Source organism: Tribolium madens, unplaced genomic scaffold (genome assembly GCF_015345945.1).
Source record: "Tribolium madens isolate multiple individuals breed KSU strain unplaced genomic scaffold, Tmad_KSU_1.1 Scaffold_1;HRSCAF=32;Tcas5.2_LG8, whole genome shotgun sequence".
NCBI classification, from domain to species: Eukaryota; Metazoa; Arthropoda; class Insecta; order Coleoptera; family Tenebrionidae; genus Tribolium; species Tribolium madens.
Genome location: NW_025400984.1, coordinates 10,932,550 through 10,945,795, shown reverse-complemented (window position 1 = coordinate 10,945,795; position 13,246 = coordinate 10,932,550). Strand labels below are relative to the sequence as shown.

The following is a 13,246-nucleotide window of genomic DNA, read 5'->3' as shown; positions in this document are numbered from 1 at the left end:
TTTTCTATCTTATTAAAAAAATAAGTTATTTATAATTTACAATCTTTTTTCAACACCCTGTATTACCTTTTTCGAGTAACACACTTGAACTTGAAAAACACTTTCAGAGGTCTAATTTAAACATGTTTGGGCGCTGAAAATTATTTCAGGGCGGCAATAATTTTTTTTCGAAATTTATGTTTCATAAACTAACAATTTTCTTACCAAAACATTATTTTTTTCATTATGTTATGTATTATTTCGTGCTTACAACATAAATTCTCTTTGTATATTTTATTAATTTTTAACCAGTTTTTTAATTTAATTCCAAATTTCTAGTACAAGACTGTGTGGAAATTTCAAAATTAAATAATTTAATTACGATTTTGTACACAATTTTTTTGTAAAAAGAAAGAAAAAAAATCTGCAGATTGAAGCACACATAAAAATAGTTATGTCTTTGCTGTCTCAAAAAATATAAAAAAGAGAAATTACTAAAAAATGAACAAATCATATTTCCAGGTAATAAATGTGCTAGTAGTTAAAAAATTGATTATATCGCTACTGAAAGTCCAGTTTTTGATATACAGGGTGGACCAGAAACAGAAAAAATATTTAAAAAATTCTAAATTATGAGAGTTAAAATTTTGATTGTTTTTTTTTAATGTTATTTGTGGCTTTTATTGGCAAAATTTTCGTACCTTTACTAAATAATTAAAAAAAACATATACAAGATTATCTTTATTATTAAATAGACATGTCAAATGTCAAAATTTTTTGACAGATAGAATTTTTTAAACATTTTTTCCTGTTCCTGTATGAAATCAAAGAAACCTCACGTGACTGTAATATCTCTATCTTTGTCAAACAACTTTCTTTGTCTAACAATTGGACTTACAAATAATCTCGAGCATGGAATCAGTTTTGCGCTTCTCGTCGACGACTAAAAACAGCCTTTCCAGTAAATTGGAGCAAAAGTACTCAATATCCCAGATGTTGGCCTCCTCAAAGAAGGTTATAACCGCTGAAAAAACCACGACGTAGTACGTGGGTATGAGGAAGGTCATTAAACTATCAAAGACTCGAATCGACTTGCGTGCCTGTTTCCTACAAAGTTGTTAGAAGAGTAAAACTGGAAATAGTGTGTTTTGCCTTCGAAGCCACTGCATGAGGCCCCCTTCCGACTTGAGTCTCAGCAGAAAATGGTGGATGCAGCTGAGACAAGCCCACACCATGTGCGTGGCCAACTCGGAACCGATCTTCGTAATGTGGACAAAGTGGATGAAGGTTTCGAGGATTTTGAGGCCTTTGAGGCGGTTCAAGTGGACGCGATACGAGTCCTGGATGTGCGTGAGACAACACTCAATCAGCTGGTTTTTGAGGGACTCGATTTGGACGGTTTTGAGTTGTCTCTGGGATTTTCGCAGGAATTTTCGGATGTTGAACGTCGGTTTTCGCCCTCTGCCGTGACCTGAGATTGAGTCCCGGGCAAACACGCTCTGGATCTGCTCTTCGATCACCGATGCTTTGATACTCAAGTTGGGCTTCCCCGACATGAGGGAAAGCCCCGAATTGTGGAGAGCCATGGTCAAGAGACACGGAAATTTTTTAGGCCTTGGGCCATTTTGCCGAAACTGTCAACTGTCATAATAATGATTCACGAATTTTTACCTTTTTGATTTTCTAATTGAGGCAATTTGGACTTCAAATTTGCATACATGTGTAAAATGTTCCGAGAAATCGATTGGAAAACTGCAAAATTTTTGATGTTTTTGGCTTTATCATCAAATTTCTCGATAACTATTTAACGTAGGACAATCATTTTTTTATCAATGATAAAAAATTAAATTTGCTTTGCAACGGTACCAAACATAAGAGGTTARCACCAATAAGTCCGGAGTTATTGGCAATAGACCGCTCCGGGTGCCAAAAATCGAACAAAATCGCGACAAAATCAAAAAAATTGTCAACCTTAAAATTCTTCCATAGTACGTTTTTTACATTTCTAGAGGCCTTAAAAAGTGCATAAAACGCCATTGAATCAAGTTTAAAAATTTTCAAATTTTTTGAGTTTCTGAAAGTGAGCGGTAATAAAATCCTAAAAATAGTCAAATCACTAAAAGTCGTAAAAAAGCTTYAAATAAAATATAAAAAATCACGTGCTGAACACGATGCTACAAGTTAAAATACTCTACGACGCATAGTTTTTGAGATATTGAGAAATAAAGTTAAGAATAAGGCTAGAAGCATAACAATTATATCCGATTTTGACCCAAAATCACCCTTATTTGAATATTATCGAAACTAAGACATGTTAGAAAACAATAAATTTTAAAGGGGGGGTGTTAACAAATTTTTAGTTTTTTTTATTTTGTAAATTGCAGCAAAACTGTACCTCAATGATATAATATTTTGACTTAAACTTATGTAAAATGTTCTGGGGAATCGATTGGCGTCAAGAAAACTGCAAAATTTGTAARAGTTTTTAAGTTACAATCAAATTTATAGTCTCGATATTTTTGACTTTATCAGCAATTTTCTCAATAAGTATCTAAAGTAGGACAGTTATCTTTTTATTGTATAATAAAAAAATAAATTTGCTTTTCGACGATACCAAACAAAAAGGACTAGCATCAATAATTCCGCCGTTATTAGCAATAAACTAAAAATCGCCCAAAATTACCACAAAAATCGAAAAAAATTGAATCACTTGTAATTTTTCTCAAATTCAAATATAATTCAAATAAATGTCAAAAGAGGGCGAGCGTATAAGAGCGCGAACTTCAAAACAGATATCTACAAAAGTGATAATAGTGTAATAAAGTTAATAATGTACAAGTAAACAAAAGGTAAGTTACAAGAAAATATAAACAAAAGATAAGTTTTGATAATAGAAATAAAGAAATATTTTTTTTATTAATTAGTTATTATTATTACTAATAATTTAAATAAAAGTAAAATGAAATATAAAGTGAAGGTAAAATTTTGACTTCTCAATTTTTGACGTATCTGAACTATTTTGGATAAAAATGAAAAATCTTAGTTGGCCCATGATTTTGAAATTTGGTATAGAGGCTTAGATGTTGATTCTAAACCACTTTCCTTATAAAATTTTTCTCGCATAACATAATAATAAAAACTAGGGTTTTTTTAGAAAATTTTAAAGACACTTGATTTTTCAAAATTCAAAAGTAATTTGTGTTTAACTATAGCTGATTTGCTCACCAATTAAATGAGAAGAAGATATAAATAGAAAAATTAATTTTATTTTACACAGTGATATAATATTTTGACTTAAACTGATGTGAAATGTTCTGGGGAATCGATTGGCGTCAAAAAAACTGCAAAATTCGTAATACTTTTAGTCAGATTTATATTTTTGAAACTTTTAACTTTATCAGAAATTTTCTCGATAACTATTTATCGTAGAACACTGGCCTTTCTTGTATATGATAGAAAATTAAATTTTCTTTCCAACGGTACCAAAAATAAGAGGTTATCACCAATAAGTCCGGAGTTATTGGCAATAGACCGCTCCGGGTGCCAAAAATCCACCAAAATCTCGACAAAAATCAAAAAATTTTCAACCTTGAAATTCGTTCATATAACGTTTTTTACATTTCTAGAGGTCTTAAAGACTCAAAAAAGTGCATAACACGCCATTGGGTCAAGTTTCAAAAATTTTGAATTTTTTGAAAGTGAGCGGTAGTAAAATTGTAAAAATAGTCAATTCACCTGCAATATGATTTTCTAGATGTAAAATTACGAAGCAACAAGTTAAAATACTCTACGATGAATAGTTCTTGAGTTAAAAATAAGGCCAAAAATCGACCACTTCAACTTTAAAATAAATTTTTTTTTTTTTTTTTGACAGACTTGCAACAATAAACATCAATTCAAAAATAACACCTTTATTGTAAAAAATAACACAATTTAAACTTTGATAATACAAAACATTAATACTAATCTGAAAGATCTATAACTGAAATATCACTTAATTTCTGACTCGAGTTGCATTCTTCATCGACTAGAAAACTAAACACAAATATGAGAAAAAAAAATGACTTTGAGTTGAATACAAACCCCAGGAGCTCTTCCTGTCGTGCCACAATCTCATGGTACTTCACAATCTGCCACTGAAGTTCATTCAGTTGTTCTTTGGTGAAAACAACCTCAAACTCCTCACAACCAACATTTTGATAATTACTGATTTGCTTGAGGAGCTTCAACGCTGCGCCCCCTGTGCAACAATCCTCATTCTGGCTCAACATTAAGTGCAAATACAAGAGAACCTTCTTCGTATCAACCGACTTCTGGTACTTCTCCCCCAACTTCCACACGAGAATCTCCAAGAACCTCTCAAAGTCCAAATTTTTGACATGGATTTGTGAGAGAATTTTGGCGAGTTTGTGCCCCACTATGGATGCCATTTTGGCCAGGAACTTGAAGGTAACTTTATCATAATCCTCATCATCCTCCCGACTTTGCATATTGTGGAGGAGGTTCTCCATGGAGAGGTTGACATGGAACCTGTAGACTAGAGGGAGGATCTTATTAGCACATTCTTTCGCACTTGAAATAACAAAGTCATTGTCTTCGTTATCTGAAGACAAGTCGATGGTTTTGTTTGCGAAAGTGTGCACATCGTGGGTGTAAACATGGGCACGGGGTGGTTCACTAACCCCACAAGTGGCAATCTCCCAAGGTTCAATTATCTCGCAATTGAATTCAGGGTTGTAGATCTCTTTTAGCAAAGCAAAATTTACTTTCATAAAACACGAGTCTTTCTCGGTGGTTAAATCAACGATTTCTTGATTTTCTTGTTTTATAACACAAATCGTTTTTGAATCGTTTCGCAATTGTGCTTTTGTTACCGTTGCTTGATTTTGACATTCATCGGGGGAAAAATCGACTCGGGGACGGCGTCGTCTCAACCTCGTAATTTTTTTCGTTTCGTGGTATTTTATTTCCTTCAAACATTTGATTAGGCACATTTTTACGTTCTTTTTTAAGCGTTTTTTCATCTCTTTGTGTTCTTTTTTTTCTTCAATTTTGCGCTTTTTGGGCGGCAAGTGGAACTCATTGGATTCATGACAGTGGTTTTTACATATAAACATTTTAAGTGAACCTTCTTTATTTTCGTGTTCAAGGACTTTTATTATTTCCTCCGCACTCTCGTAACCTTTAGTGATGTTTTTTATTGGTTTGTTTGTTATGTTCTCGGTTTCGAGCATGAATTTTTCTATATCCATGAGGACTGGATCCAGATTTACATTTCTGGAAAGAAATATAAAATTCAAACCAACAAAGCGTGAATTCTAAATACACAAATTTACCCCATTTCCATAACATAATATAACATTGATAGCAATAAAGTTTAGTTTCCGATAAGATAAGTAAACATCAGATACGAATATAAGAAATAAAATACTTTAAAATTACAAACAGAAATAAATACTTCAGCAATTACAAAATACTCAATGCGATAAAAAAATTATCAATCGTGTTTACTGTTTATCTCGTCACATTCTCGTAATACTTGGTTTGAAATTTAACACGGAAGTGTTACAATCAAAATTCCCTAAATCAATCAATAACATACATCAAATTAACACAAGCATTTAAAAACTATACTCAAAATAGTAGATTTGTTATCTAATAAATTTTATCTACGTAAATAAAATCACATATGGACCAACTGTGTCTCCATTTTACCGAAATTATTCCCTAGGATTTAGGGATATTCGTGAATAGGTTGCCATAAATGGTTAGGTTAGTTTTTGGTGACAAAAGATATCGTAACTAGTGTCAAAATTTAGGTTGTCACCTGTCAGCTTTTGACAGAAAACGTCAACCTCAAGGAGTAACCAACCCTAAGCATTCAAAATTACTTCTGAAAATTCTAGTTGCAAACAACAATCCTTGTTGACAGATTAATAAGGAATTACCACCTAGGATTAAAACTTTTAGGAATATTACGTTTGTCATGTTTGTAAAGAAGTAATTTTGAATGCCTAAGGTTGGTTTATGTATTCTGTCAACTATCAAAGAATCTATACAAACTGACAGATAAATTGTCTCAATTAGGGGATTTTCCTGATTTAGGGTTTGTAACTGGGATTGGGTGCGCGCAATTGCCACTACGAGGGCCCCACATTTGGCCAATTGCAGAACAATTTCGCGCCCGATTCCTGTAAAAATCATAATTTTTATAAAAAAGAAAAAGAACAAACAACAAAAACTTAAAAAAAAAGAAATCTGTAATTTTAACATGTAGAGAATATCTAAGAAAATACCTAAAAAATAAAGAAATTGTTTACATATCGACTAAATAAAGATTTGTCAACAAGTAATTACCACCTAGGATTTGAATTTTTAGGAAAATTACGTTTTTCATGTTGTTTGTAACTAGAATTTTCAGAAGTAATTTTGAATGTCTAGGGTTAGTTACCCCTTGTTGTTAACGGTTGACGTTTCCTGTCAACTATACAAGCTGACAGGTGACTTAACCAAAATTTTTGATAAACAACTACAACCAACCTAACCAAATTCATGGCAACCTATTCTCAAACATCCCTAAATCCTAGGGAGTAATTTCTTGTTGGTACGATAATAAATGTCATTGAGAACCACAATGCTGACAATCTTAATGTGTGAAATTCACCATAAAACGCTTCTACCAACTTGGAAACACTTGACAATTGTTTATAAAAAAAATTAACTATGTAGCTAGATATTAGTTGCATTTTGCGGTACATACACACAAATACAATACAGATAGATAGATATAAAAAATGTCAAATGTCAAATTTTTTTGACAGATAGAATTTTTAAACATTTTTTTCATGTTCCTTGTATCTTAGATTACTTGAAAATTCGAGTTCTAGTGCACCCTGTATACACACAAATACAACACAGGGTGTTAACAATTTGGTAACAGATCTAATATTCTCAGAATGAGACGTCCAAAAACTAAAATAGCACAAAATATGATTCAAATCCCAATCACAGACAACACATAGCTTTTTTATCACATACTCAAATAACTCGATTCTTGATTAAGTTGGAAACTATTCCGAAACAACGCACCACACAATTTGACAATAATAATATATTTTAAATAAATTATCAGATTAAGTAGTTACAAAATAGGTTACTTTCTGCACTTGTTAAAGAATTTACCTTGGGGTGTCATCGCAACGACTCATAACAACACTTTCTGCCTCCATCATTATATTTGTTACACCACTAACGTACAATTTAATTAAATTATGACAGAAAAGTACATTTATTGCACATGTGTTAGTCTCAAACACTACAAATAAGGTTAATTTTTGCTTACAATTTGGTTTCTTACCTTTACAAATGTCCAGTGAAGAAAACCAAAGCCTCATGAAATGACCAATGAGGACGCTTTTTGGCGTTTACGTTTAAAGTTAGGCAACACATTATACAAATCGCAAAGCTAATTTATTTAATTTTAAACAAAAAATATACAAACAACTTATTTACTATTTAATTCTTGTCACAGGCAAAAAATTAGTTAAACAAACAATTATACACTTTCGAGCTAAAAACCATTCGGCCGCAAACTCAATTGACCTCGACCTTTAATGACTCCAACTCAAAAAGCGTAAAAACCTTGTTTTACAACAATTCCAGACATTATCTAAATGTTGTTTAGTTATAAATGAGTAAAAACAGTTTCATTAATTCGCTTATCCACCACAGTAGGTAAAGGTTAAAAAAAAAACTTAAACTTTGTACCAATTTAAACGAATTGTTTTCAGTGTTTATTACGTGACAATTGAAAATGCAGCAAGCCTTTCTTGAAATAAACGGAGTTAAAACCAACGTTTTAACTTATGGAAAGTGGGTGGAAGAGTCGTTTAAGCCATCAGAGCCCAAAGACATTGTTTTGGTCATTCCGGGGAATCCCGGCTTGACTGGGTTTTACAAGATGTTTATGCACACTTTGAATGAGAAAACGGGGTTTCCTGTGTGGTGTGTGGCCCATGCGGGGCATGAAATACCAAAGAAGAATCCACTTTTTTCAATACAACGTTTGAAAGGGAATGAGGGGCTGTTTGGGTTGAGGGGACAAGTGGAACACAAGGTTTGGTTTTTTTCACGTTATTGTTACATTAATTGTGTTTTTTAGCTTGATTTTATCAAGAAATATGTCCCCGAAGGTGCGAGACTCCACCTAGTGGGGCACTCAATTGGCTCTTACATGATTTTGGAACTATTGAAAGAAGAATTAGTGAGGGAAAAAGTCGTCGATGTTAAATTATTGTTTCCCACGTTTGAATACATGGCAGAGACCGCAAACGGGAAATTTTTAAATTTCGTAAAACCGTTCATTTGGTTGATTGTTTTCCTGTCATGGATTTACACACTCTTGCCCTCGATTTTGTCCAACTTTTTAATGTATATTTACATGGAGATAAATAGTATACCGAAAATGCACTTCAGAGTTTTGGTTCAATTAGTTGAACCAAGTATTTTGCAAAAAGTCTTTTTTCTGGCCTATGAAGAACTCGAGTTTGTCAAAGAACGCAATGCTTCACTTATTAAGGAAAATTGCAACAAAATCAAGTTTTTATATGGACATAAAGACGGGTGGGCCCCTCCTGCATACCGTGACAGTTTAAAAAAGGATATTCCTGAAGCCAACACCGAAATGAGTCAATTTGACCACACTTTTGTGCTAAAGCAAAGTCGCGAGGTTGGTAGTATTGTGGCTGATTGGATTGTAGCTAATTGATTTTTGTTATGTATTTTTTACTAAATAAATGGTTTTGGTTGAGTTTCATGTTTAAATTACGCGCCTCGAGTTTAGTTACTTTTTTGGTAACTTCAATCCTGCCAATAACTCTTCTCGTAAAAGTGTTGACAGAAGGTGAGAGTTAATTTTTTAATTTGCGATTATTTCATTCATCCTTGCTTTAATTACAACTTTTTTGTTAATTTTCCATTGCAAAGTCGTGGTTTTAGCTCATTGTGTAATGATTTTCGTTTTTTTAGTCATTTTTTTGGAGTAATGTTTGTGTTTGTTTTTTTAGGTTAGGTCAGACCTTGCTCACACAAAAATGGTAAGTTTTAACCAGTTTTTTAATAAAATTTAACTTGTAATTGTAGCCACGTGAACTTCATGAAATCAAACAATTCCTTCTCACGGCGAGGAGAAAGGATGCTAAATGTGAGTCCATTTCACGAATTTTCCCCAATTTTAATTACTTGTGTTGTAGCTGTGAAAATTAAGAAAAACCCGGAAAACACCAAGTTTAAAGTACGTTGTTCAAGATTCCTTTACACTTTGGTGATCACTGACAAGGAGAAGGCCGAAAAATTGAAACAGTCGCTTCCCCCAGGTTTGTCAATTTTTCAGTTTCACAGTTCATGATTCCAATTTTCAGGTCTCCAAGTGAAAGAAGTGAAATGAAATTACTTTTAACTTTTGTAACTTAAATATAAATAAATAAACAAAAGTTTTGATTTTTATTTACATCGACGTTTCGTATTGACGAATATCAAACTTGTCTTCAGAGTCGGAATAAGACACGTCAGTTTCCATCAATTCATATTCATAATGTTTAGGTTTGCTCTTATTTCTGAAACTTTTTTCAACTTATGTTTGGAAATGAAAATAATTACCTGTTTTTAAATTTGTCAGAAATTTTCAAGCACATTGCGAAACAACAGACCCCAAAAATAGCAATAATTAAACCAGCAACTAACACTAAGCAGATGGTGTCGCCAGGGCCCCACTCAGTGGGGTCACTATATTCAATAATTGGGACCAGGGTCGGCATTGAAATGTTATCTGGGGTACTAAACAAATTAGATGGTGAATAAATCCCCCAAAATAAATCACGTTGTTTCATTCTTGTAATCCCCCACACCTTCCTTCAAACTCCTCTCTAAGTCTTCACCCAATTGGTGAAAAACAGTCCTCCCTAACCAATCAGCGAGATCATAGCGCCCCATTTGTCTCAATCTGTGCTCCAAACTCTCATGGGTGTCCCCTTTACCCTCCCCTTCGGCGGAATTCCAGTGAAGGAGGAGTTCGATGCAAGGTTCATCCTTCGGTAACGCTTGCTCTTAAAATCGAAAATTGGGAAACTTGGGGGTGGATTTGGGGGGTTTACCGGCTTGCCATAGTTCGTTTGGCATCATGTATGATTTGAAATGGGCGGCAGCCACCAATCGGCGGCACTCTTCAGGGAGGAGGTGGTCAGAGAGGTACTTCAATTCGGCAAAATTCAAGTCAAGTGTGCCCAAAACGAGGGAAAAATGCAATAATAGAAAGAGTTTCATTGTGTGACAGCGTTAAATGTGCCAAAAATGCTACATTACCGCCAAGTTTTGTATAGTTGGTTGCATACCCATTCACAGGTCAAGTGGGGCTAACGCAATAATAAAAAGATTTTTATATTGAAATAGCGTGGTTTTCACCACTGCCCAGTTGCAGTCTCATAATAATAATAATAAATATACCAAAAAAGTTTGTTTTTGCAAAATTATTGCAACTGTACAATTGGTTGCATACACACTTAACTCATTTGACAAAATTCAAGTTGTGTAATGAAAACGGAATAATAGACGTAAAACTCTTGACACAAGGTCAAATATGCCAAAAAAATTGCCAAATTTTAGCCAAGTGTGTGTTTGGTTGCATACCCAGTCGACACTTTTGTCGAAATTCATGTTGAGTGTGGCCAAAATGAAGGAAGAGGCAGTAATGAAACAACTTTGATCTTGAGACAGCGTTAAATGTGTCCACAAATCATTTTTGGACAAATTATCGCCGTTTGTATATTTGGTTGCATACCCTTAACATGCCAAAAAGCCCCCATCTACAGGGACACAACTCCCTGTTATCATTAGCGACTTGTCACTCAACAAAAACAAGACACAATCAACCACATCGTCAATTTCTGCAAACCTGGAATAAATTTTAAGTAAATAGTAATTTTCAGCGATGAACAAACCGATTCAAGGGAATTTTGGCCAACATTGGGCCTCCCATTTTGGGATCACTCCAGATTTTTTTACCCAAATCAGTCATAACAACTGTGGGATTCACGCAATTTATTCTTATATTGCTAGGGCCGTATTCAAGGGCTACAGCCCTTGTGAAAGCATCAACGGCGCCTTTGGTGGCACAGTAGAGGGAGTGGTTCAGAAGGGCTGCTTTGGAGGCCTGGGAGGAGATGTTGACTATAGCCCCGGGCGATTTTCTGGCAATTAAGTCGCTTATCACGGTTTTGGTCACATTTATCAATGCTTTTACGTTCACAGAAAACAATCTAAAAAGGCTCAAAATCGGGGTAATGTTTGGCTAGTTTGGGGCCTCACTTGTCGTATTGTTCTTCTGTGATTGCCACCAAAGGGTCAATGGACGCAACCCCAGCATTGTTGACCAAAAGGTCAATTGGGGAGAGTTTTTTCAGGGTGTCACTAGTCGTCTTCCAATTGGAAAGGTCAACAGCGACGATTTCAGCAGACGGGATTTCTTTTTTCAGCGACTCTGAAGCCAATTCATGTGAAAAATTGACTAATTTCAGGTTTTCAGTTACCTAAAGAGCTCAAAGACAAGTCGACGGCGAGAACAGTGGCCCCACATTGGGCCAACTTGAGGGCTATTCCACGCCCGATACCTTCAACAAAAGTAATTTAACGCGGGTTTTGTTATTTTGCGATTTTTTAGGGGATTTTATGTCAGTTGGTAACACATAAACGAGAAATTTTCAATCATGGAGGCGTTGGATAATGACATGTGTCAAGTTCGTTACCAAAAATTCGTCAAATTGGTACGTTTACCAACATTGGAACCAAAAATACACTAGACTGTTAACGCACCCAAAGCAAAATGCCCGATACCTTCAACAAAATGATTTTTAACGCCGGTTTTTTAGGGGATTTTTGTCGGTTGGTGACAATTGACGAGAAATTTTGAATCATGAAGGCGTCGGAACATGACATTTCATTTTGTGAATAAATTCTCAAGTTTTTTCATGTTCGTCAGCAAAAATTGGTGAGTTTACAGCATTGTCACCAACATTGAAACCAAAAATACACTAGACTGTTAACGCACCCAAAGCAAAATGCCCGTTACCTTCAACAAAATGATTTTTAACGCCGGTTTTGCAGTTTTTTTAGGGGATTTTTGTCGGTTGGTGACAATTGATGAGAAATTTTGAATCATGAAGGCGTCGGAAAATGACGTGTCATTCTGTGAATAAATTCTCAAGTTTTTTCATGTTCGTCAGCAAAAATTGGTGAGTTTACAGCATTGTCACCAACATTGAAACCAAAAATACACTAGATTGTCTTGTTAAAGACCCAAAATGGAAAATTTTGTTTTCTCACCAGCTCCAGCTCCAGTAACTAGAGCCCTTTTGCCCTTGAAACTAATTTCCATCTTTTTGACACGACTTAAGACTACCTACTCGAAATATCAAACGAGATTAGATTTAGATATTTATTCAACAAGCTACAAATCCTCCATCAATAGGTAAACAAGTGCCGGTAATCATAGTCGCCTTATCACTTAAGAGAAACAAAACCACATCGACGACGTCTCGAACCTCTCCAAACCTCCTCAGGGGTATTTTTTGAAGCATGGGTTGGGCCACTTTCGGGTCAGACCACCCCAGTCGCCCCATGTCGGTCATAATAACCGTGGGGTTCACACAGTTGACTCTGATATTATGGGGGCCGAGTTCCAGGGCTGCGGCTCGTGTGAACGCATCGACAGCCCCCTTGGAGGCACAGTAAACCGTGTGGTGCAGTAGACCGGCTAGTGATGCTTGAGATGAGAGATTTACTATAGAACCGGGGGCTTTCCTAGCTAGGAGATCCTTGACCACGATTCTAGTGACATTGATCAAGGCTTTTGTATTAATTGCTAAAACACTGAAAAGTGGACATTTTATCAAATGTACAGGGTGTGTCAGAAGTCAAGTAAGATAAAACATCGCCGACTCCATTCATACTAGCGTATACGGCCTTTCCATAAGCATCAAATTTGCGGGCCTAGAAAGCAATCCATGAAACGTTCCTCTACTAGCGACATCAGTAGATTAAAATAAAAATAAAATTTAGAGATTAGGTCTCATCTTGTCATGTTTGACAGTTAAAAGGATTCATTTTTCAATTTTTCATCGACATTCGACATTTTTGCTGCATCTTAAAAATTATAATGGGCAAAAAGTGTTTCATTTGTGGAAATCGAAATGGACCATTGTTTCAAATTCCCAGT

The 13,246-nt window shown here is 34.8% G+C and overlaps 7 protein-coding genes across 13 annotated transcripts in view; 2 read left to right on the top strand and 5 right to left on the bottom strand.

Moving 5' to 3' along the window:
• LOC123003657 overlaps positions 1–1,794 on the bottom strand; it is a 10,692-nt gene extending 8,898 nt beyond the window's left edge. Inside the window, exons 1-2 of the mRNA XM_044396572.1 lie at positions 1,132–1,794; positions 878–1,086 (exon numbers count right to left, since the gene is read on the bottom strand). Coding sequence (XP_044252507.1) covers positions 878–1,086; positions 1,132–1,565 — 643 coding nt within the window. The 5' untranslated portion in view covers positions 1,566–1,794. The remainder of the gene's footprint in view (positions 1–877; positions 1,087–1,131) is intronic.
• Positions 1,795–3,874: 2,080 nt separating this feature from the next.
• LOC123003769 lies at positions 3,875–7,385 on the bottom strand. Of its 3 annotated transcripts, none has more exons than XM_044396753.1 (3): positions 7,337–7,385; positions 4,063–5,256; positions 3,875–4,014 (listed from the first exon to the last, which is right to left on the bottom strand). In XM_044396753.1, the coding sequence occupies exons 2-3, from the start codon at positions 5,229–5,231 to the stop codon at positions 3,942–3,944; spliced, it is 1,242 nt and encodes a 413-aa protein (XP_044252688.1). In that variant the 5' UTR covers positions 5,232–5,256; positions 7,337–7,385; the 3' UTR covers positions 3,875–3,941. The 3 variants fall into 3 exon arrangements, with proteins under 3 accessions (XP_044252688.1, XP_044252687.1, XP_044252690.1); XM_044396752.1 differs by lacking the exon at positions 7,337–7,385 and adding an exon at positions 7,162–7,329; XM_044396755.1 differs by lacking the exon at positions 7,337–7,385 and adding an exon at positions 7,018–7,105.
• Positions 7,386–7,571: 186 nt separating this feature from the next.
• On the top strand, positions 7,572–8,788 carry LOC123016359 (lipid droplet-associated hydrolase). 3 transcript variants are annotated; one of them, XM_044416709.1, is made up of 3 exons: positions 7,572–7,713; positions 7,770–8,095; positions 8,141–8,788. In XM_044416709.1, exons 2-3 carry the CDS (start codon positions 7,793–7,795, stop codon positions 8,744–8,746), a joined length of 909 nt encoding a protein of 302 aa, XP_044272644.1. In that variant the 5' UTR covers positions 7,572–7,713; positions 7,770–7,792; the 3' UTR covers positions 8,747–8,788. The 3 variants fall into 3 exon arrangements, with proteins under 3 accessions (XP_044272644.1, XP_044272646.1, XP_044272645.1); XM_044416711.1 differs by having other exon boundaries at positions 7,582–7,709; XM_044416710.1 differs by having other exon boundaries at positions 7,584–7,719.
• A 48-nt stretch (positions 8,789–8,836) lies between these two features.
• Positions 8,837–9,487, top strand: LOC123016361 (60S ribosomal protein L38). Of its 2 annotated transcripts, none has more exons than XM_044416712.1 (5): positions 8,837–8,881; positions 9,045–9,074; positions 9,121–9,181; positions 9,231–9,353; positions 9,399–9,487. In XM_044416712.1, the coding sequence occupies exons 2-5, from the start codon at positions 9,072–9,074 to the stop codon at positions 9,422–9,424; spliced, it is 213 nt and encodes a 70-aa protein (XP_044272647.1). In that variant the 5' UTR covers positions 8,837–8,881; positions 9,045–9,071; the 3' UTR covers positions 9,425–9,487. The 2 variants fall into 2 exon arrangements, with proteins under 2 accessions (XP_044272647.1, XP_044272648.1); XM_044416713.1 differs by lacking the exon at positions 8,837–8,881 and adding an exon at positions 8,883–8,984.
• On the bottom strand, positions 9,446–10,305 carry LOC123016362. The gene is made up of 4 exons (XM_044416714.1): positions 10,131–10,305; positions 9,857–10,082; positions 9,637–9,813; positions 9,446–9,593 (listed from the first exon to the last, which is right to left on the bottom strand). The coding sequence occupies exons 1-4, from the start codon at positions 10,297–10,299 to the stop codon at positions 9,485–9,487; spliced, it is 681 nt and encodes a 226-aa protein (XP_044272649.1). The 5' UTR covers positions 10,300–10,305; the 3' UTR covers positions 9,446–9,484.
• Positions 10,306–10,738: 433 nt separating this feature from the next.
• LOC123016274 (L-xylulose reductase-like) lies at positions 10,739–12,491 on the bottom strand. Its single transcript, XM_044416568.1, has 5 exons — positions 12,355–12,491; positions 11,562–11,642; positions 11,341–11,512; positions 10,974–11,291; positions 10,739–10,927 (listed from the first exon to the last, which is right to left on the bottom strand). Exons 1-5 carry the CDS (start codon positions 12,404–12,406, stop codon positions 10,816–10,818), a joined length of 735 nt encoding a protein of 244 aa, XP_044272503.1. The 5' UTR covers positions 12,407–12,491; the 3' UTR covers positions 10,739–10,815.
• LOC123016275 (L-xylulose reductase-like) overlaps positions 12,453–13,246 on the bottom strand; it is a 9,755-nt gene continuing 8,961 nt past the window's right edge. For both annotated transcript variants that reach the window (XM_044416570.1, XM_044416569.1), the window contains one exon: positions 12,453–12,900. In XM_044416570.1, the coding sequence (XP_044272505.1) occupies positions 12,471–12,900 (430 nt within the window). In that variant the 3' untranslated portion in view covers positions 12,453–12,470. The remainder of the gene's footprint in view (positions 12,901–13,246) is intronic.